Source organism: Urocitellus parryii, chromosome Y (assembly GCF_045843805.1).
Source record: "Urocitellus parryii isolate mUroPar1 chromosome Y, mUroPar1.hap1, whole genome shotgun sequence".
NCBI lineage: Eukaryota > Metazoa > Chordata > Mammalia > Rodentia > Sciuridae > Urocitellus > Urocitellus parryii.
This window is the reverse complement of record NC_135548.1, coordinates 30,270,694-30,294,076: the sequence shown is the minus strand read 5'-3', so window position 1 is coordinate 30,294,076 and position 23,383 is coordinate 30,270,694. Positions and strand designations below refer to the sequence as shown.

The window sequence follows — 23,383 nt, the reverse complement described above, 5'->3', positions numbered from 1 at the left end:
GGGCTGAGACAGAACCCCTCTGTGGGCACTTGCCAGCAGAAATGTGAGCTGCCAGCACAGCCTGGTCTGCCCTGTGGTGGAATGTGCCTTGTGCCATGTGTGCATTTGGTGGCTCTGCTAGGAGGCAGCCTGTGCAAGCTACTTTGCCATCTCAGCAGATGGTGCCTGGGGCCGGAGTTTGCTCACATGTACTTCTTGAGGGCAGCGTTCAGCCAGAGAGGTTCTTGTTCATGATTGGAAGTCTGCTGGGAACCTTGGGGAGCCTGCTTGGTGTTCACACTACTCCTGTGTTTCCATCATAAGCTCTGGGTGGAGACCACTGTGCAGGCAGAGGCCTGGAGGCTCAGCACAAGACCTGTCTTTGGTCTTCAGACTCTATAAGTCAACAGGAGGTGCCTGCCTCCCTGCAGGCCTCTCACACTGCAGTCCTTGGGGCACAAGCTCAGGAAGGGGCCTGGACTTCTCAGCCTGACTTCCTATCCTGGCTCACAGGTGGGGCTGCACCACTGAGGGTGGTCCCTCTCCAGAAAGCTTGCCTTCAGAGGCCAATACCTACTCTGCCTGCACCCTGCCAGTCTGGAGGCAAACCCTTCTGCCTCCACACCCACACTGTTTTGTCCTGCACAAACTGAAACTTGTTTTTTTTTTTAATATTTATTTTTAGTTGTAATTGGATACAGTTCCTTTATTTATTTATTTTTATGTGGTGCTGAGGATCAAACCCAGGGCCTTACACGTGCTAAGCAAGCTCTGTACCACTGAGCCACAATCCCAGCCCCTGAAACTTAGCTTTTTATCTCTCTTCTTTCTCTCCTTCTCCCCCTCTTCCTCTTTTTTTTAAAGATTAGACCCAGGAGGTGAAAAATTGATACATAAAAATTTATCAACTTAAGGGAAATACTAACATGAAGGGTAGAAGCAGAATGGGATTTTTGTGGGGGTAGAAGCAGAATGGGATGTTTGTTTCTGCTAACATTCCTTTCAGAGGTCTTGAACTGTGTAAAGAAGTGAGATAATGGGGTTTAGTGCCATTATGAGTGCTTTGCCCCTGCTAGGTGAAGGGGACAGCAGCCAAGACCATGGAGAGACATGCTCCCAAGGCATTGCCAGTGGCAGTTGTGGGAAGAAGGTGTTTCCTGGAATGTAGGTTGGAGTAGTGACCTGCTCATGTGTGACTCAGGGAGGTACTACTCTGTTCTTACATAGAGAGGCCATTCCCTGACTCCATGACACAGCTGTGGCTGATGGTGCTAATACTCTTGGAGGCTTTCCAAGAGCCTAATTTGAGTCCTTTGTGATAACTGCGGTTTGTGGTCCAAATTATCTAACTCCACACAAGAGCAACAGTCATGACCTTGAGGTTTGCTCTTTGGGACTAGAGGTGCTGATCCAGCAGTGTATCAGACACCCATGCAATTGAGCTCTGGTCCAGGGTCCAGGAACAGGCCAACCAGCTTTCTTCCTTTTCTGAACTGAGCTTTGCTTTATCATCTGCAATGTATGAGAATCAGTGTGCTAATGCACAAGCTTAGCACAACAGAAGGGCCCAGAGCATCCATTCCTGCTGAGTACCCACCCTGTGCATGCCCCTCCAAACCCAACACCAGACACCGTGACCCTGTGGCTCAATTCTGGAGAGCATTTGGTGGTGTGTTTCAGTGCATAAAGGGTTGGCATGATGCATCACTCTGTTCAAAAGAAGAAGAAAAAAATACACCAAGTTTAAAATAAAACTTGGATCTCATCCCCAAACTGAGAATGTTTACATGGAGCATATTGATCACATGAGAAACAAATGTTCATTTTGGTCTGAGCAGCCCATTTATCTAAGGCATTGTAGAAAAGAATGAGCACCTGAAGTATCAACCACAATTTCCTATTTGAATGGGGAATAAACCAGGCTTGCCTTTTCACATTAGGAAGCCCTGTGATGTGCTCACCAGGAGCCAGTGCCTGCTGATGGTGTGCATGGGTCCCCAGCACTGCTCTTCCACCCTCCTGGGGGCTGTCACAATATAGTCCATCTTCTTTCAGCATGGTGTCACCATCCTGGATCAGCAGCAGCTCAGTCTCTATAGCTGTTAACTGAGAATAATGCACCTTTCAATCAATCCTCTAATGGGCAAGCCTCAAAGAACAAAGATGTAGGACTATAACTATTAACTCCCTGCAAAACACTGAGGTTAGGAGCATATTTACAAAGAGAAATGAAAATGAACAAAATTGTCCAAACACACACCAAAAATAGCCAAGAGCAATGTGGGTGTGGTCAGCCCTGAGCCTGGCTGTGGGGATGCAGGTGTGGTCAGCATGGATCCTGGCCATGGGGTTGAGGGCTTGCTGAGGGACAGAGCCAGCTATGCTTCTAGGGCATGGGAAGCTCACTGCTGGGCAGGTTTTAATCATCTTCTGAACAGGCAGCATGTCATCCAAGGCAGGACCACCTCATCGTAAGGCACAGGTAGAAATCATTTGGTGTTGATGAAGGATATAAGTGATTGATATTTTTTTCTATTTTTTTTCTTTCTAAATGCTTTTAAAAAAATTAGTTGTAATTTCACACAATACTTATATTTTTATTTTTTTTAATTTTTATGTGAACCCAGCAACTCGCACACACTAGGTGAGTGCTGTAGTGTTGTGCCACAACCTCAGCCCCTCTAAATGCTTTTTATTGTGTCTCTCTTAAAGTTTTCTTTGGACCAACTTCACAAGAAGTTATATTTTTATGGTTATCTTTTTAATTCTAACATCTACCAATTTGCTACAATAAAACATAAAAATATATAATGTCTTTTGAGTATATATTGTGCATGCATGGGTGGAGAAAAAGCAGAGAGTGCCTCAGTTACACTGAAACCCATAGCCCAATGTGAAGTGTGCCTGAGATCCTATCTCATCACCTGAGGTCTCATCTCATCACCCTGGGAAGCTCCATGGAGCACCAGAACACATGTGGATGTTAGACCATCATGGCAGCAGGGAAGAGATCCCCACAATGGCCACACAGTTCATCTGCTGCCTGGAGTGAGCTTCAGCCTGAAGGGTGGGAGCTGTACAGTCCTGATGTGGGAATCTGATGGGGGTCAAGGGGGACGGAGGCTACTGTATCCTGCTGGTCCAGCCCTGAGCTGTGTGTCCTGTCCAGGGCAGCATGGAGCACCCCAAAGACACAGACCCTTGTAGAAGTGTTACAGAGTGCCCAAGGGGCTGTGCAGGTATAGCTGCCCAGAAGGAAGCGAGAACTTCACCCCCACTCCAAGGTCCTGGGTTCTGGAGGCTGCAGCTCAACACAGCTAACCTTCACTTTCTCATGGGTTAACCCCACAGGGCATATTTTTAGACAAAAGAAATCACCCTGCAGAGAGGAAAGCATGACAGGAAGCCAATGCATGGTTCACCCTTTCTCAAGGGTCCATCAGTATCCAGAGCTGTGGCATCATGAGCAGTGTGTGACCCTGATGCTCTCTCCCATAATCACTCTTAGGAAACTCACTGATATTCAGAGCCTCAGGTACCTTCTGAGAAGGACTCATACTTGTGTCTGAAGCCTGACATCCTGCATCCTGCATCCCATCTATGCAGCACAGACCCAGTGTTCCCCTCAGCAGTGTTAGCAATGTCTAGGGCAGGCCAGCTCTGCCTGACTCCAGGCCTTCCCTCTGACATTGATTTCTCTTCCATGGTCCCATCTTAGTGATGATATTCCCTTACCCTGAGTGCCAGGGGCAATAGTTAGGAAACAGTGAAGTTAAATGTTTTCAAGGTATGGAGAGGGACAGAGGAAGGTCTGAGGCTTCAGAGCTAGTGCACACCAAACATCCATGAGCATGGTAATGTTCCTGTAAACTCCAGTAGGGCATCATATGCTGTACAGTGCTGCTGGGGGCATGACCATCATCAGGAAGGGACAGAGACATGGAGAGCAAAACACCATCACCATCAGCTCCTGCTGAAGCAAGGGTCAAGGCCAGGAATGGTAGGAAAACTGGAGCACACACTCAGCCCAGCAACACAACTCTGAAAAAGAGTGGAAGATGTCACCATGGGGCTCCCAGGGAAGGGGCTCTTGAGTGCTAACCTTGGCATCTCATGTTCTCCTGAATTAATTAATGCTTTTGGAGCATAATGGAAAATGTGGGAGCTATGGAAGGTAGTGATGTTGGAGGGGATTTTCTGAGAAGGTGTGGTTCAGTGGTAGAGAAGGTCTGGCACTAGGAGTTCCTGGAGAGGAGACCACAGGCCCTACAGGTGCCTAGGCCACCACTAAACTGCTCTGTGGTTCACAGCACAGCATAGGAGAAACCTCCCTGGCATCATGGCCCTAAACCCCCAAGTCCATTCACATGTCAGGCACCATGATGTGCTCACCCGGACACACAAGCACCATTTCACAAGGGTTCACATGGTTACCCTGACAAGTGCCACAGCGGGGGGTGGCATGCCTTATATGCATTCCTCCCAGAAACACACCCAAAGACAACAGATACATATGCACCATCACACACCCTGTCATGTGCCTGAGTCCACTTGGAGAGCTTTCAGTTTTCCCTTTGACTAAAAAATAACAATTGGCCTGAAGCATATTTATGATACACCACAAGCTGGAAGGGCTTGGATGCAGTCTGCAGAGCCTGGAGTCTAGGCTCTGGAGGACCTGCATGTCCTGCTCTGACATCTTGCATGTTCTGAAAGCTAACTCCACACTACAGGCTGCACACATGGCCTCTAAGCCCATGCGCTCCTGGGCACAGCAGATACACTGCTCCCACATTAGAGAAGCATGTCTCAGAGCATATTCAATTAAATTACTACAAATTCTATTTGATTTCAAAATTCTTCCCTTATACTTCTCAGCACAGCCTACATGTCCCAGCAGCCCTCTGTCAATTAGAGATACTCAAAGGCTTACACTGGTCTGTTGGTGGGGGTTCTCCAGAAGTAAGCAGCAGCACACCATTTCCTTCCTGGCACTGAGGTCTGGTTTTCTTCCCTGGTTTCCTGGGGTTAGACCACAAGGAGAGAAGGATACAAACAGCTGTGCTCACCGGCCCTGAACATGCCAGCCCATCTGCTGCCTGGACATTAACCTAGATGAGCACTTACCACAATTCCAAGATACATTTTCTTCAATGATATGATGGAAAAAATAAATAAGTGTGTGTGTGTGTGTGTGTGTGTGTATGTATATATATATATATATATATATATATATATATATATATATATATATATATATATATATATATATAACTTCTGAGCCCAAACTACCATATTACTAGTCTATATAACACATTTGTGTTGCTTGTTGCTTGTGTTATTAAGTGTGACATCTTCCAAAGAAAATGGTTCTGTGACTAGAAAACAATGTAAAGTTTAAAAATAAAATTTCTAGTTCTTTAGATGAAGGGATATTCTGTTGATTCACATTTTTCAGTTGCCATGACAAAACACCTGAGAGAAACAAGTTAAAAGGACAAAAGGTTTACTTTGTTTTTTGTCTGTGGTCATGTGACTTTATTGTGTCTGGGTCCTTGATAAGGCAGAACATCAGGGTGCAAAGCACTAACATCCAAGTGGCCAGGGGACATTGAGAGAATTTACTTATATCACAAAGTTCCCCAAAATCATTAGCATGTGAACCCATCACTGTATGAATCCTGACAGGTCAGAGCCCTCACAAGACTGTCACATCCCATAGGCCAACATCTGCCTTAGGGCCAGGCTTGACACTAATGTATGACTGTCAGGATACTAACTGTTTTAGTATCTTTGATTTAGCTTTGTTGAGCTTCTCAAATTAAAGAAAATTAACCTTAATAATTTCTCACAGTACATGGGATTTACCCAAATGGTTTTAGTAAAACTAGGATTGAATAAGTAAGGATTGATATGGAGTGTGTGATCATGGCCAGCCAACTGCTGCCCGTGGAGTGTTGAGATATATTTATTAAGGAGTGGCAGAAAATCCTAGGCTGGGAAGGTGGGGTGGCAGCAGAAGCAGGCTCATCCTCACATGTCCGTGTTCTGGCCCATGGCCTCATTCCCTGTATGGGGCTCAGCCATGGTCCGACATGGGTAGGAGGCCCAGGCGGGGGTCAGGCCTCAGTCTGGCTCCATATATTCTGTCCATTTCCGCATGGGATCAGAAGAAGGCTCTTCCTTTGTTTATTCTAGTGTTCCTTGTTTTTAAAGAACTAGGAAGTAAGAAAAGAGATGGACTTGCATACAATCCAATGGTTGGGGTTCCTGATCCCCAGTGGGGCAGAATCCCAAAATATTGTCAGCCCAATCCCACTGGGAATATCCCAATTGCTATAAAATCTTCTTGCATTTGTTGTTCCCAGAGCATCAAGGCTTTCTGGGAAGCCGTGGAGTGAAGGGTTCAGGAGTTCTCAGTGTCTCTCCAATCTGAACCCCAGAGCTAAAGTAGCACTAGCACTCATCTCACTTCCACTGGGGATGGGGAAGGAGCTGGATTATCCCTGGCACACCATCCTCTGTCTATTTCCCCCTGGGGCTTAGCAAGCCGTTCCATGCCCTGGTATGATATCCTAGGGAGCTGAGCACTCCAGCACAGGGGCCTTCAGCCTTGGGTCCACACTGTAGCAAGTGACTCAGGTCTACACACCCAAGGGTTTCATCTTCAACCAGATCAGGATTCAGTATGACTGCAACAAGGTTGGTGCTGGCGAGAGAGTGAGGGAAGGCACCCTGGAGGCCACCTGGTGCCCATACCACCCTTTCCTGGGTCATGAACCTCCTCAAAGCCTCCACTGGAGACCCCTCTGGATCTCTGTGCAGCAGACCCAGAGAGCGTATTGACATCCCTCCTACAGCTTCAGAACGTCCAGTGCAAGGAATAAAGCACTTCTGCTGGGAAAATATCACGTATTCATCTCTGGGTAGAAGTAACCTCACCTTGCAATTTCTGTTCTTAGTGTTCAGAAAAGGAAATAATTGTTTGCACAAATGTTAAGCTTGCATTTCTTTCTTTCTTTTTTCATAAACTAAAGAATTTACATAATTTAAATATACATGTGCACATACATAGCTCCACATACAGAGAACAATTCTAATAGTATAAGTAGGAGAGAAATATTTTAAGAGAAATATTTCTAAATGTGAGCTAGTGAGCACATAAGAAGAAGAACAATTACTTTCCAAATGACCCTTTAAACAGTGAATGTGAAAATTAGTTGCAAGACAGAGTTCTCCATTACAGTAGCCACTCCACACACTCTGATTGCTCTTGTTTATTCACAAGGCAGCACGTGTTATCTCTATCAACATTTAAGAATTATTTACAATATTCTGTTGCTTGCTACCTTAATAACATATTCCTTGCAGTTAAATTCAGAATGGTTGGTAGTTTTTACAATGTTTTTCCCAATGTCTATAGATTTTCTTATAATTTCCAGTTTTAGCAATAAATTGCAGAGTGGAGAGTTGTGAACCCCTGGGAATCCTGCCCTCAGCACTGCATCATTCCCCTATTATCCCCACAGGTGGAAGTTGTTGGTCCTTTTCATAGCTCAGATCCATGATACCAGGACACAAACACTCAGAATCACACTTTGGAGTGTACATTCTAGAATGTTCAAGACATTCCTTACTGCTTGTTCATGACACAGTTTGATTTTCCAAGTGCTATGCTAACTCCTAAAGAGAAAAAGAAGAGCCAGGGATAATTTTGCAGAGGAGGTTCTCAGGCTCACTGGCAGTGGACACTTACTTGCACATCATCTGGTGGGAAGGCTTCTCAGCAAAGCACCACGAACCTGGGGAGCATGGCCATAGGAAGGGATGTAAACTGAGCTGGGCTTTCCAAGTGGCAGGCCCATGGTGGGTAGGATGCACAGTGACCAGTGCTGAGGATGCTGTGGTAAGATGCCTGCTCCATCTCTGTCCTGGGCTTTCTCCCTGTGGAGAGTGGGTCAGGATCCTTCCCTGGCAAGGGAAGACCTCAGGACGGTGAAGACATGCTCCCCTCAACCCACACAGGAATGCCACATCACATGCAGATGGATTTCACTCAGGTTTGCCCCAGGAGGCCAGGGCAGGAAGCAGGGTAGGACAGCAGGAGCGAAGACCACACTGCTAAGCATGCCTCCAGGTGGCCTGGGCCATGTCCCCTGCTCCTTCAATGGCCAGATGTCATGTGTGACCATTTGTCTTGACACTGGCTAAATGCACCACTGTGTCTGTCTTATTTCACAGGGCAGGTTTCGGTTTCCTATTCTGCAAGCTTCACTTTGAAGTCTGCAAAATATAATTTCATTGTGCTGTGCACTACCATAACAAAGTACTTGGGTTGTGAAAAAAATACAATGTACCTGGTCTGGTATTTACTAGGAAAATCTATTATCTAAAGCATATTTCTTTCTCAAATAGCTGTGTTTTGCTGGAAAGAAACAGACATTCTAGACTGGATTCAGTGAAGCAAACAACAGAATAAAAGCAGAGTAGGAAAACTTTATTGAATTTAAAACAACAAAATCTTTCTCAAAGGCATTAACCATAATCCATCTGGGCTCCTGGTAAAATCATAGCTATTGATACCGAGAAGACAGAGAATCTACACACACACACACACAAACACACACACACACACACACACACACACACACACATACACCTGCTCCAATTATTGGCTGCCTTTGTATTTAGAAGCAGAAAGTATCAAATCATTTGTTCATATTGATAGTCAGGGAAAGTATAATGCAGAGACATAAAGGTTACCATCATTCCACAAAGCCAAAGAGAAGTGGGTCAGCTGTTCACCAGGCACCCGGTCAGACATGTGGGGGGTGCCCTGGATGGGGATTTGCCTGTCCCATTATAGAAACCAGAAGGGTCACCGCTCAGGTCTTGGCTGTGGGGAAGAAACCTCCTTTTTCAACAGATGGGCATCATCAGCCCCAAGAATGTGCTGGCTTCACCACAAGGCACAGTTGAAACTATTTAAGTAACAGCCATCGCCTTTACAGTGCTTATGGGGTTTTCATAACAGAAATGCTGCCGCTTTCTCTCACAGGATGTTTGACTGTGTAACTGTAGCCCACAACCTGCCATGACCTATCAGGGTATCTTGGATGCCAGCACACTCATGGACAGTGCCCCTGCTTCATGCCCATGCCACAGAAGGTGGCGGCACCATCATCTAAATCTTGGATTGCAGCATGTACTTTTTAAGTTCAGAGAGGCCACCAAGAGCCTTGTATGATTTTGCTTTGATAAAACAATAAAAGCTCTTCTAAAAGCCTGGCTGTGCAGGAGTCACCAGTTATGGTGTGTTATGAAGGTAATATTTATTCAAAGTCAAAACAATTAAAATTGTTTTGGGGGTGGGTGTGAAGCTCACACCTGCCCGGGTACAGAATTGGTCCAGACTTGCTCTAGCTCATGTCAGGTGCTCAGTCCCCCGAGGACCTGTGCCTGTGACTAGGACTCTCAGTTCATGGGTCAGCCCGCATGCACGTCCTCCCCATGAGCACAAGGAACATATTAGGCTGTGTTTCCCCTTGTCTTCTCATGCCCTGTCCCACTCATTTGGGCCCATTGTGGGTTCTGCCATTTAATCACCACAGTTATGGCACAAATGCCCATGAGCGCTTGCTCCTTCAGAGTGCACTGACCATGATCTCCCCCTGAGGGCTGGCCAAGCTCCTGTGCCTTACTGGCAATGCCTTCTCCTGGGTTGGTTTTCTCTTCCCCAGCCATAGTGGATGGGTAGGATCAGAGGCCCTGAGTCATGATTAGTGGCCTTATGAGGAGACCAGCACTCTCTGCCTGCATCTCCAGGAAGGCTTTTAGAAGACATGCCAAGAAGAGAGACTAGGACCAGGCAACCAGGCCTTGGCCTCCAGAACTGAGAAGCCAAGTCTGTGTAGCCATGCTGTGATGTTTTCTTCATCAGCCCAGCTGAAGGGAGCACACTCAGTTGCCTAAAATCTTGATTCCAGACCATGTTGCATCTCAGAAATCCTAATTTTAAACAATCTGTTGCATCCTCTCCTGCCCTTGCACACTTGCCTCACTCTCCCTTCACCTGCAAAGCCCAGCTTGAGCCCAGGGATCACACACAGGCCTGGAGCATACTCCTGCCCCATGCAGACTCAGGGAGGCAGAGACTGAGTCCTGTTCTCCATAACAGATCCCAGAACAGGAACTCATTGAAGCATCTGAATAGACAAGATCCCAGGATCCTATTAGGAACCCCAGAAAGAGAAACAGCCCTTGTCACAACCTCAGGCCACATGGCCAGTCAAGAGGACATCCCACATCCCTTTCTCCTTCCCATGGTTTCCTCTGAGTCACTGAGCTCTTCTCTGCTGCATTCTACTGTCTCTGGTCTCTGGGAAAGGGGACCACATTCCCCTGATTCTCCTCCCTCTGGGGCTCACTGGATCATACATTGTATCCTCCCTGCAAGTGGCTTCCACAGCCATTCATGTGAGGGTAGTTGAGGGCATCAACACCTCTCAGCTGCCAGAGGGGATACATCCAAGTTCTTTCTTTCCTTCTTGTATGGTCACCTTGAAATATGGGTTGCTGTCTATCAGCCTGGGTCCACAAGTGGCCTTAATGGCAGTTAGTAGTAATGCAGAAAACTGAAATGGCTTTTCATATGTGGAAACTGAGTCAAAAGAGACATTATGTTTATTTGTCTTTCAGTAACCCAGCGAGTTAGCATTTCCACTCTACATCACTCCTTCTCCTCAGTTAATGCATATCTAGCATCTTAGAGAATTAAACAGCAAACTGGTTTCTCTTCACTAGTTGAGAAGCAGCAGAAAGTCTTTATAGATTACTTTCCAGCAGTGAATGATATTTTTTCATATACATATCTATGTACTTTTTAGACCAATCTATTAACTACAGGGGAAAAAAGAAATAACTAAGGTACTTCAATGACTAATGCTATTATAAAATGACAAAATATATAGAAAACTTTCAGACATGAGTAAAACGACAACAAGTTGTAGTTGTAGTTTCCAATCACTGTCTTAAGTATTATTTTAGGTAGTACAAAGTGTTACCTCAATTCTTACTTTAGAATTTCTCATGAGTATCTGAGAAGTCCAAATTAACTAGTTTCACAAATATATACTAAGAACCCCCATTCCTTTCATTTCCCAAGGTATAGGAGCTTTGAAGTGGATTTCAGTGCAAAAAAGTTTCCTATAATTTTTTATTTGCTTGTAATTGTCATTCTTTTCAGTTTCATCTACTTTTTCTAGAATAACAAGGAATATTGATTAGACATAAGAATTAAGATAATCAAATATATCACACAGTAAATTAATACTTTAAAACAGCATTGTATAAATAGTATCTCAATCTAAAGAACATTCAACAAACAAGCAAAGCCATAGGATTAAGTTGCATTTAAAATATAACATTTTATAGGTCCTATTTGCAGCCATTTTCCCCAAATATTTTATTTTATTTTATTTTATTTCTTTCTTTATGAACATTTATAAACCATTACACATTTAAAAACACTTACATTAGGAATGTGAATAGTAAGTCTTCCTTGCCATTTCTCTCAATGAAAACATATTTTGAAATACAGAAGATTTTCTTGCTTACACCAACAAGAGGAAACTGGAATTCAAAAAGGTCTAATGCTCAAGGAACAGCATCTTTCAAAAAAAAATAATTGTGGACGGCCTTTTGAAATGCCCATCAGTTTTGCCATTGCTAACAACAAGTGTGGCTTTTATAATACTTCAGAACTAGGAGAAAAGTCAAACTTTCGTTACTCTCCATTTGTGCCTTAAAAAATACAGGACTTAAACACAGAGCAGAGGGGTGAGTACTGGGGTGTCGCATAGGGGACGTCTCATTGGCAGGATCGAGGTGCCCACCGTTTCAGATACTTGACTTCTTCATGCCCACGAGGTCTTAATCCTGGGGTTCTTCTGAAAAGACTCAAAAACCTGAGGTAAATCAAATCACACACACATATACACACAAGTACACAATATTTACATTTTAAATTCTTATTTTGTGAGATGGCTTGAGAAAAACTGGCATACGGGTTTCCTGCGGGATTAGGCATTTCTCCTTATTTCTTGGTTCATTGCTTCCCTGTCGGGCTTCCAGCTTAATAAACACGTAGCAAGCTCTAATCACCAGTGAAGAAAAATGAAGGTACCTGACAAAACACAACACACGGGAGACACTTGTTCAAATATTTTCTCCAAAAAAAAAAAAAAAACACGACTGTCCATTTCACTTATTTTGATTTGGGGTTCCATTCAAAATATATATCTATAAAAAAATTCTTAGCAACTAAATGAAGACTGGGTTCCATTAAAAAAAAAAAAAGCAAAGAAGCCTGCAGTGTATGTCTTCACTGAATTATTTTTTACATGGATTCAAGGTTTAATTCTACTTGTATACACAGCATCTTTATTTTCATCTACCGCATTTAGAGATCACATGGTATGCACATGTAGGCTTTAAGGTCTGAGTAGAGTATGTCTATCTCATAACATGATCTTGAAAACTCATAAGTCACAGCCCATTTAGTTCATGATTATGAGGATGCATGCAATCATCTTCAAAGCCGTTGCCATCCACACTCAGAACAATTCACCTGGCATCTTGTAGAGACCGTCACCTTCCTCCCTTGGCATCTGTCTTCAGGTGAATCAAGTGGCAACCCAGAGGCCAGCGCTCAGCACCAAATGGTCAGTGTCGCCCCCCATCATCTCGCTGGGATCCCGTCACCAACACCTACTCAACCCCTAAGTTGGCACCCACAAGAGCCTTCCCTGCACCCCGCCTCAGCCACAGGATATCACAGTGAAGCGCTTAGAAATGCAAGACATGTTGTGGAGCACGATGCCCAGGAGGAAGACCAAGACACAGGCCACCAAGATGACAGTGCACACGCCCGACCAGGTGGAGCTTTTCACCACGCCCCGCCTGTCCGGCGCCTCGGCCACCGCCTCCTGCGGAGGCCCGCCTTGCAGCGGCTGCTGTTCCGCAGGGATGGTCACCACGGTGACGGACTTCTGCTGGCTCCCAGGGAGCAGGCGGCAGCCCATGTCTCCTGGCAGCAGTGTGCCCTCCTTGGAGATGGGCAAGGGCAGCATGTAGCACCCATTGCTAGGAAGTTTGATGAAGACCGGAGAGTGCTCGGAGGTGTGCAGAATGGCGATGACGGCCAGGACCTCGGGGTCATAGGGCAGCTGCGACACGGAGAAGCCAGGGGGCAGCTTGGTGATGCCGAGGCACCAGGGGGACCTCACGTCCTTCTGGCTCGTCCTCATCTGCTGCAGGCACACCGAACAGCAGGTGTGTTTGCAATCCAGCAGCTTAGGCCTCCGCCGGGGGCTGTAGTAGTTGAAGCAGATCTGACATTCCAGCAGCGAATCCTGGGACAGCGTCTCCATGGTGGACCGCGAGCAGCAGGGGCAGCGCCAAGACCCAGGGCAAGGAGCCGGTACTCGGAGGCCTCCACTCTGCCTTTTCAGTGCCGCCGAGGGAGCTCACAGGCATCTAGCATTCGTGGGCGTGTTCATTTCTTTCTCTGCAGCGCGCTCGGGCGCGCGCTACACAGGCGTCGGCAGCATCGCTGGGTGGTCCTGGCGCGCCCGCCCGGCTCAGCCAGACGCGCGCCGCGGGCCGGCAGCCGCCCGCTCCTCCCGCGGCGGGCTGCGGGGCGGCGCGGGCAGCGCGGCGGCGGCGCCTGCAGCCCAGCTCTCCGCCCGGCCCTTCGGGCGGCGCCCCACCTGCCCGGCCGCCCTCCGCATCCCCGGTCGGACACCGCCGCCAGCCAAATATTTTAATTATGTACAGTGAGTGATTTTTTTTTTTTACCCATTAACATTTGTCTGCCAAAACTAATCTCAAAAAAGATAGCAAGCTATATTTTCTAAAAATTAGCTTCAATTGGTAAATTTCCTCACTCTGTTATTAGCCTTCAATTATTTAGATGATTAGATGATTAATTTCAAAAGCATGCTCCTAGCTTCCTAGTAAACTATTGAAGTTCTAGACAAAAATGAGAAAGGACCTCTCTTAGGAAAATAAATAAGTGTTGGATATAACTATGTAAAAATGCAGGGAAAAGGCCTAAAAATCCATGTTTTCAAAATATATTTCATGACAATATTTTGCTGCTAGCAAGCAAATGAATTTGCTCAAAAGTAGACAGCAAACAAAATAAATTTAAAACCAAATAGATTGAATTCTTTTTTCCTCTTTTGAACTCCCACTCACTAAACATGTTCTTACTGTATTATCAATTTTAATTATTTTCCATTGATTGGGCACTTGACATATTAAGAACCTTATTGGATATAGTGAGAACTCATTCATACACAGTACCCTAAAATAAATTAGGTTGAGGGGCAGTAACCTAGTAAGAACAGCCTCTGTTTAATTCCTGGAGGTATCTCAGGAATTAAAGAAAAATTTAGAGAAGCTAAGAAGAAAATTTAGAAAGTGACCAGAGAGGTTGTGTTAGGTCACTAATTCTCAAACATTAGCAGGCATCTGGATCACCTGTAGGATTTTTGTAACAGTGTAGAGTTTGGAGTTCTACCACCAGAATTTTTTATCAAGCCTGGGGGAGATTCAAGAATTTTCTGTTATAATGAGTTCCTACTAGATACTGTGGTCTGGGGACCACTCTGGAGAACTCCGGTGTTTGGGAGATGGCTTTCTCGCTTTCTGGCCATTTTTACATTGTCCTCAAAGTATTCCTCTTCTCCATCAAAGTCATAATTGAACCTGTCTCCACATGGATTCTTCCTTGTGGCTCATCTCTCAGGCAAGGAAGAGCCCTTCTTCAGGCCCTTGGAGGCTTTACAGCAGCAAAGAATTTGCCACTCAGCTTGCAGCTTGTATGTTTATGTTGCTTATGTAATTTCTTTTCCTGAGGAGAGAAATGATTCTTAAAGAGATGTATTTTATTGCTTAACAGTAAGTCAGCTGTTTAAAACTAAATTAACTATTTTCCAGAATGTCAAGTTAAAAGAGTAGCACTGAAGCCTGAAACAGCTGCAGAGGCAATTGCAGAAGTCTGCGCTCAATCAGTGGAAATCTGAAGCAGCCAAAGCAGCTTTATCTTTAAACACTTAAGTTCTTTCTTCTTTCAAATAACTCATATTCGTTCAACTGTATTGTGATACTCTAAAAAAATGCCAACATTGTCATTTCTGTATGCATTTTTTAAACCAGTTCTTCTGAAGAGATGAAATTAAATTTTCAGTCTCTAATGACATAAACTAGCCCTCCTAATATCTTGCTGTATATAACACATGCTCCCATTCTCCAAGACCTTAAGGGAATCCAGAAAGATGCTAAAGAGGATGGAGAGGCTGCCTTTCTGTACACTGTACACTTTTCTGACTCTTAAATTGAAGGGACTTTATGATTTTGGCTTCCCCTCTGCAGGTTCCCTGTTCACTGGCCCTGATGTAGCTTTCCAACTGGAGTGACCATATTAAAATATCTGTATTAGTTTTCTCCTGCTGCTATAATAAATTACCACCAATTTGACATCTGAAATGAATTTATTACTTCACAGTTTTGTGATTTTGTAAAACTTCACCAGGCTAAAATCCAAATGCTATAAGGGTGTGTTTTCCTGTTTGGAGGTTCTAGGGGAGGATTCATTTCTTTGCTCATTTGCGTTACTGGTAGGATTTAGTCCTTTGTGGCTGTGAGCAAAACGTTGTTCCCAGCTATATACGTTCTTTGAGCTTGGTCCTTGTCCTCCATCTTCAAACCAGCAAACAGTTGGCCATACTGTGCTTGAAATGTTTTCCCCTTTCCATCTTGTCATATCCCTCTGATCTTCATAGGAACAATTATCTGCTTTTAAGGACTCATGTAACTAGACTCGGTCCAAGTTAATCAAGGATACTCTTTACATCTCAAGATCCATATTCTGAATCATATCTGCAAAATTCCTTTTCCATGTAGCATAATGTATTCATGGAATATATGTCTAGGAATTAGACATTTTGGGGCTTATTATTCTTCTTATCACACTCTTTAAATAAGGCCATCTCTAAAAATAATTATGGCATATTTATTAGTCAGCTTTTTATCACTGTGACAAAATACCTGGGAAAATCAACATAAAGGATGAAAGGTTTATTTTAAAAAGATCCTGGGGCAGGGAGCAATTCCAAAGATCTGGTCTCTCAACTAGTTTCCATCTCCTACAGTTTCTACCACCTCCCAACAATCCATTCAGTTATGATTCCTCAATGGAGATGATGAAGTTAGACTCTTGTTATCCAATCACTTCCCAAATGTCTCATCTCTGAACATTTCTGCACTGGGGACCAAGATTTTGTTACATGAGCCTTTGGGGGATATTCCAGATCCAAACTATAATAGCATCACGACAGGAATAAACCAAGGCACATCATCACCTGTATGCAAACTTAAAGTTAAGAGTCTAAAATAAGATGATGATGATGATGATGATGATGTGTGTATGTGTGTGTGTGGGTGTGTGTGTGTGTGTGTGTATTTGTATGCTGGAGTAAACCAGTTAGCTCTATCATCAATTGGTTGAGTTAAAATAAATATTTTAATAGTTACATCTATTGACAAGGAAGTTGTGATGAAGTGCCAGAGATGAATCACACAACTGTGCCTTCAAGAAGTTTCCAGCTAGTTTTCAATAGATGCATTTATGAATGTCCAACTGCCCTCTAAATATGTTCTACTTCTATGTGAGTTAGTGGGGATATACAAACATTTGATTTCAAAATAAGGACACTGGTTTCAGAAGAAAAATAAATTTTCCTTGACCATGAAGGCACACAGAGAGCAGGATTATAGAAATCTATTATCTAACCATTAGGCTGACAAACCAAGCCCATTGGGTATTGCTGGAGAGAAGATAAAACAAATGTCCTATTTAGAACATTCCTTTAATTAAGAAGTAGAATATTGGGGGTTTTTGTTTAATTAACCACACAGTACCACATTAACCTTTTCTGATGTTCTTATAAAGTTGAAACTGCCTTCCCTGAGGTAGAATTTTTTTCAAATGCATTCTTCTCTCCTTTTAGACATAAACAGATTGAAGAACACAATAAATAAATAAATAAATAAATAAATAAATAAATAAATAAATAAATAAATAATAAATATGAAGATGCTATAGCTACTCTTTCCATTAAAAGGTAATTAAAACTTTCAAATTTTGCATATATTCATATATGATTGTATAATGATTTAAAATGAGACAATTAGTACAAGATATTTATTGGCTCTAGTTAGAAATGCTTGCATCTTTTATACAAATTAATGTTTTATATTTATCTACATTTGAATAATACTGCAATATAAGACTTTATAGCTTGATAATCTTAATGCAATTAATTTGTCATAATCCTATTCATACCAGAATGACTATAATTTTGAGTTGTGCATTATTTTTATATTCTTATGATCAAATTGTATCTTATGCATTTTGAAATATTTTTGTTCATAAGCTGTAAAACATTCGTACAAAGTTTAGGTGGTGTTTCTAGATAAATGTATTTAGAGATATGTATTATTAAAAGGCATATACAAAATAGTTTCATAAATAACAATATACTTGCATGCTCATCACTAAACACAAAATAGAACATTATGAAGTACCTTAACCTTAAATTCTTTATAATTAAATAATTTAATTCTTATTTTGAATACCACATTATTTCTTCTAGATATTTAAATTTTAATTTTCATAATTGTGACTTATATGAATTACATGAAATTGAGTAATGCCAGACTTGAAAGAGATCTATGAAATAAGCCAGTTTCATTACAGGAAAAATATGATAGCAAACAAAGGAAAGTTCCTTTAATTATGTGAAATCAAAGACTCAGATATGAGTATCCTTGGCTCTGGAATATAGAACTTCTAGAAGGAGAGGGTCTTTCACTGGACCCCTGAGATTTTGAATTCCCCAGATTAATATGAACATTTGGGTAGTTTGACGTCTTCCTGATTCCAATGGTGATTTCCCAGTCAGGAGACTCCTCATCATCATCTTCTATCTCTGATTTCTTTAGAGCTTAAAAATTGGGACCCTAACTGAAGTGATGACATGCTGTGGCATGAGTCTTGTGAGTCTTGTGTGCTCACACCTCTACTCCCCAGGGAATCATGTCTGCCCATTTCTAGGCTTAGAGTTGGTTTCAGGCTGTCTCTTTCAGACCCCAGGACAACATCGTTATGCCAAGTTCTGCCCACAAGAATGTAAGTGTGTGTGGTTGAGAAGCCAGGCTGCCCTCTTGTGCAGTTGCAAGAGCATCTAAGACCCTTCAGTTGTCAACAGATAGAGTTCTACTCAGGGACTCAAATAAGAGGCCAGAAAGAGGACACTTCAGACTGGGAACTGAAGTTACTACTACCTCCTTTAATCCTGGACCTTTCTGGGTGGGTTTTCCCAGGACTTTGGCATCATGGTCAATGGAGTCAGCCCTAGACTCACAGGAGGCTGACTAGGGAAAGGCATGCTGTGGAAGTGGTGAAGCCCCAGAGTTTTTCATCTTCAAGACATTTATGTGCTTGAGAAATTTGAGGAGTAGGCCCCAGCTGTGCCTCACACTTATACTTGTAAGATGTGCCTCCAGCACCTGCCCAGTGCCAGTATCAAGGAGGGAGAGCTCCTGGGAGGTGTTCCTGAAGGGCTTCGCCATCTTTTAAGGATGGTCCATCCCAAGTTGCACTGTGGGTGTTTGAACTTCCAGGTAGGACACAGACATGGGATGGGCCAAGCCTGGAATTACAAACACTCACAGGAATCATGCCCTGTTGTATTATCTCTGGTCTCTGTGAACCAGTTTCTTGTACAGCAGGGCTACTGTTATCGGGAATCACTGAATTATAGGAATACCCACAGTTGTCCTTTGTCTGACCTGTTCTTGGGATGTTGTCCCAGGATTCCTTCAGATTCAGAAACAGGTAGATATTGGGTGGTAGTCCATACTGGTATAACATGAACCTCTTCTGAAAGTGTTGCTCCAGTTTCTCCTGAAGCTCAGAGCTGAAGAAATCCCCTGGGGGTTTGTTGATGGGTTGGTCACAGGAGTGAGATAGCTGAAAACTTTCTGAGACTTTAGGACCAAATAAGGTAAAACTTTTCTACTTTCTACTTGTTTCCTCAAAAGGTGGTATTCTAGGTGTTGAAGAGCAGAAACCAAAAGCTGGTGGGTCCACTCTTGGATTGTAGGGCATGAAAACCCACAGGCAGTATTCAGAGGAAGATGGCACGGCAGACTTGGGAAGGATGATGTGAGATGGTTCTGATGGTTCTAAATGGGGGGTACAAATGGCAGTCAGTGTAGAAAATAAATATGTCCCCATCTGAGCCAGTGATGGGGACTAGGACCAGGACAAAGTTGGAGTCACAAACTATAGTTAGACAACAGGGTGGAGCAACAACTATGAGGAAGAGAGTGGCCCAGGTGCACCCTACACCTGCCCTGGAATATGGTTAGGAAGTTTATTGAATTTAATGGAGGAAAACTCTGCTGAGGGTCCAGATATGCTGATAGTAGCCACTATGGACTCGCTGTGCAGAATGGGGAGGCCACAAAAGATCTGGCTGCCTTTCTGCAGTAAATGGTCCTCCAGGACCTTGATTTAAAAGGGTGCTGAGGAATAGAAAACTGCTTTGTGCTGCCTTTTGTGTTCCAGAAGGGTTGTGGGATTGTAGTGCCTTGCTCCCTTTCCAGTGACTGTACTGTGCTTCCCTGAGAATTCAGAGAGTTGTCTGGTTCATCTTTTGTCTTTACATTACAAATTTTCCTTTCTGCTCCCTTGCTGATCAATATCTCCAGCAGTTTCTGGACATCAGGGTTCATGAAAGACGTCCCTTCAGCCTCTACCTGTGATAGTGGGTGGTTTGCCCAGAATGAGTCCTCTGGTGGGTGGAAAGCATGACTTCTCTTGGATTCACTGTATGGAGAGTGGGAGAGGTCACAGACTCTGGCAGCCATCTGCCACAAGGAGAGGAATAAGATGGGATAGGTGGATAGAACATGGCCTGAGATTGCTGGGTCAGGAGATGGCAATGGGACAGGAGATGGCAGTGGGACAACTGATGGCAATGGGACAGGAGATGGGAATGGGACAGGAAAAGGCAATGACACAGGAGATGGCAAGGGGACAGGAGTGGCAATAGAAAATGAGGTGGCAACCAACAATTGTTGGATGGAGAGGAGCTCTCTGGCTTGGTTCCCAGTGAGAGTGTTATTGAGTCACATTGAGAAGGAGTAAGGATGGGGCCTTTCAAAGATACACAATGGGCCATGGGATCAGGAGGACAAGATCGGGGAGAGGAAAATCCATGTGACTGAGGTGAACTTTGTTCTAGATGAATCACAGACTCTGGTGACAGAGCACTCAGTGACTGTGACTCAATAGAAACTGAGAAAGTCACTATATCTGGTGAGAAAGCAAAGGCCAGATGCAGAGGGTGCTTGCTCAAAGAAGTCAGGGAAGCCAAAGGAAAGAAAGCAGTAGCCAAAGCATCCTCCATAGGTAGTGTATGCGATTGTGAACTCTAACTGACTCTGGTTTCCACATCTTATCTGGGTCATCTCCTCTTAAGAGCTAGTGAAATCTGCTGTCATCATGGCACTTCCCTAGGTGGCTACATGAGTAAGAAGGCACAGGATATAGCCAGGAACAGATGGGGCCAGGAGGTAGGGCAGGTGGGGAAGAGGTGGGCATCTGTGGTCCATGGCTCCCACACTCTGAGTTTTCAAAGCCCCTTTTCTCCGATAACCCATAGTTTTAGTCAGATACTTCCCCAACTGAGGCTCCCCACTCCTCCATGAGAACTTGTGCTGTTGGGTCATATCATAGGCAGCAGTATGAAGGACTCAGAAAGAAGTGGAAAGTTACTCATCTTTGTAGAAGTAAAACTAGATCTTCAGTCTCTTCTACTTTCTTCCAGCAATCACTATAAAAAGGCAGACTGGGTTATTGTGGAGAAGGAAGGGTGAGTGGAATGTCTATGTGGAGCAGACTGGGAGAATAGACTCTGGAGGACCAGCATTATTGTTTAATGTGTAACTTAATGACAAAGCAGAGGCAGTGCTTTGTCATTGACTTACACTTCTTCTAGCTCCTGTTTTACTCCCTATGGGGAGAAAGTTTGGGCCATCTCAGAGAGGACTCACTCTTAGCGACATATGAGCCTGTTCACACTTTGATCAGGAATTCCCACCACCATATCCAAATAAAACTGGAGGGTACAAATTGCAATCAGTGTAGAAAATAAATACATCCCATCTGGAATATGGGGGCTGGTTAGAAAGGAAAGTACATCAAATATTACAAAACCCAGGATATAAAATAGATTTTGATATATAAACTTTATAAAGAACAGTATAAAGTTAGAGATGTTCTGTTCTTTTTTAATTTATAATTTATTTTTTAAATTTTGGTTGGACAATACCTTTATTTTGCTTACTTATTTTTATGTGGTGCTGAGAATCGAAACCAGGGCCTTGCATGTGCTAGGCTAGTGTGCTATCACTGAGCCACAACCCTAGCCCCGAGTTGTTCTGTTCTTACAAAAATTATTAAAATTTTAAAATATTTTGAGGTGTGTTGTCTGTTGAATTATTTTATGTGCATTGCAAACTTGTCTACAATATTATCTATGAAATATTAGCAACATCTGTTCTTTCTGTTAACATTTTATATTTCAAGTACTGAGAACTAACACCTTAACCTATCTCTCCTTAAATTTATAAATTTATTAACACATTTTAAGGCTATAATGCACACATCTGTTACTCTCACTACCATCTCTTTAGATACTAAATTATATATATATATATACATACATACATACATACATACATACATACATACATACCACTGCTTGGCATTTCTTCAAATGAAATAAATTCAACAATTTAAAAAGACACCTGAGGGGCTGGGTTGTGGCTCAGTGGTAGAGTGCTTGCCTATACCACATACAAATAAATAAAATAAAGGTCCATCAACAACTAAAAAATATTTTTAAAAAGAATTTTAAAAAGCACCTGAATGACCATGTTTAATGTGACACTAATCACAATAGGTAAGATATGGACTCAGTTGGGGCTGGGGTTGTGGCTCAGTGGTAGAGTGCTCACCTAGCATGTGCGAGGTGCTGGGTTAAAACTTCCCCACCACATAAAAAATAAATAAGTAAAAATAAAGGTATTGTATCCAGCTACAACTAAAAATATTTAATAGAAGATATGGACTCAGTTAAGGTGTCCATCAACAGATGCATGAATAAAGCAAATACAGTATATATACATGACGGAATATTATTCAGTCAAAGAAAAAATAATTCTTCCATTTGCAGGAAAACAGATCTTGTTAAATTAAATAATTCAGCCACATTAAGGAAAGTATTGCCTGTTTTCTTTCATATGTGGAAACTAAAGAAATATCCATAAAGAAGGACAATTAATGACCAGGAAGCAGTTAGCAGGGAGAAGGAAGTGTGAGCAAGGGTAGAAAGAAGGTCAATTCATGATACATGCATGTATGGAAATGACACAATAAAACCCATTAATTTATGCAATTAGTATATGTACACACACACACACACACACACACGCACACACACGAAAAACAGGAGATTATGACAAAGATACCTAAGAGGGAGGATGATGTGAAGACATAGGAAGAAGATGGAATACATAATCCAGGGAGAGAATTCTCAGAAGAACACATCCTAATGACATCTGGATCTCAGCCTTTACCTCCAGAACTGTGAGACAATAAATTTCTATTGTTCAAGCGACTGCACTTTGTTATGGCAGCCCAAGCTGACTACAACACATCCCTTTCTGCAGAGAGAAAGATAAGGTGTACTCTGCCTTCCCCCATGGTAACTCTCAGCCCTATGATGTGGAAGATGGGGCCTTGCATGAGTTTGTCACTGTGTTCACAAGCACCTGGCACTATTCTCATTATTTGAATATTTTGATGACATAGAACAGCTCTAACAGTATGAAAACTGAATGCCAGAATGGGTACAGATTGGCCAGTTCCAGATTGAAGAAAATGAAGATGGGTAGAAAATTAAGGGATGCCAAAAAGTAGTAATCAAGATAATGAATGAACAATTTTCAAAAATCCAAATTAACACAAAAACTCTATGATGAACTCCAAAACATTAAACATTTAAATACAGCAGGATCTACTAGATGTTATTCAAAAACTTAACCACAGAAATATCACAGACTGCAGCCAATAAGAATGGAATCCTGTCCATAGCGCTGGAGTTGACCCAGAGGGCTTTAGCTGATAGGAGAACATGGAGGTGTAGTTAGTGTCAGAGGAGATGTAGGGACAGGCTGACAGCAGGGGTCCATTCAGGACTCTTCA

The 23,383-nt window shown here is 43.1% G+C and overlaps 1 protein-coding gene across 1 annotated transcript; it reads right to left on the bottom strand.

Annotated features, from left to right (window-relative positions):
* Positions 1-12,740: 12,740 nt before the first annotated feature.
* LOC144250927 (E3 ubiquitin-protein ligase RNF152-like) lies at positions 12,741-13,409 on the bottom strand. The gene has a single exon (XM_077794097.1). It carries the CDS (start codon positions 13,407-13,409, stop codon positions 12,798-12,800), a length of 612 nt encoding a protein of 203 aa, XP_077650223.1. The 3' UTR covers positions 12,741-12,797.
* Positions 13,410-23,383: the final 9,974 nt, after the last annotated feature.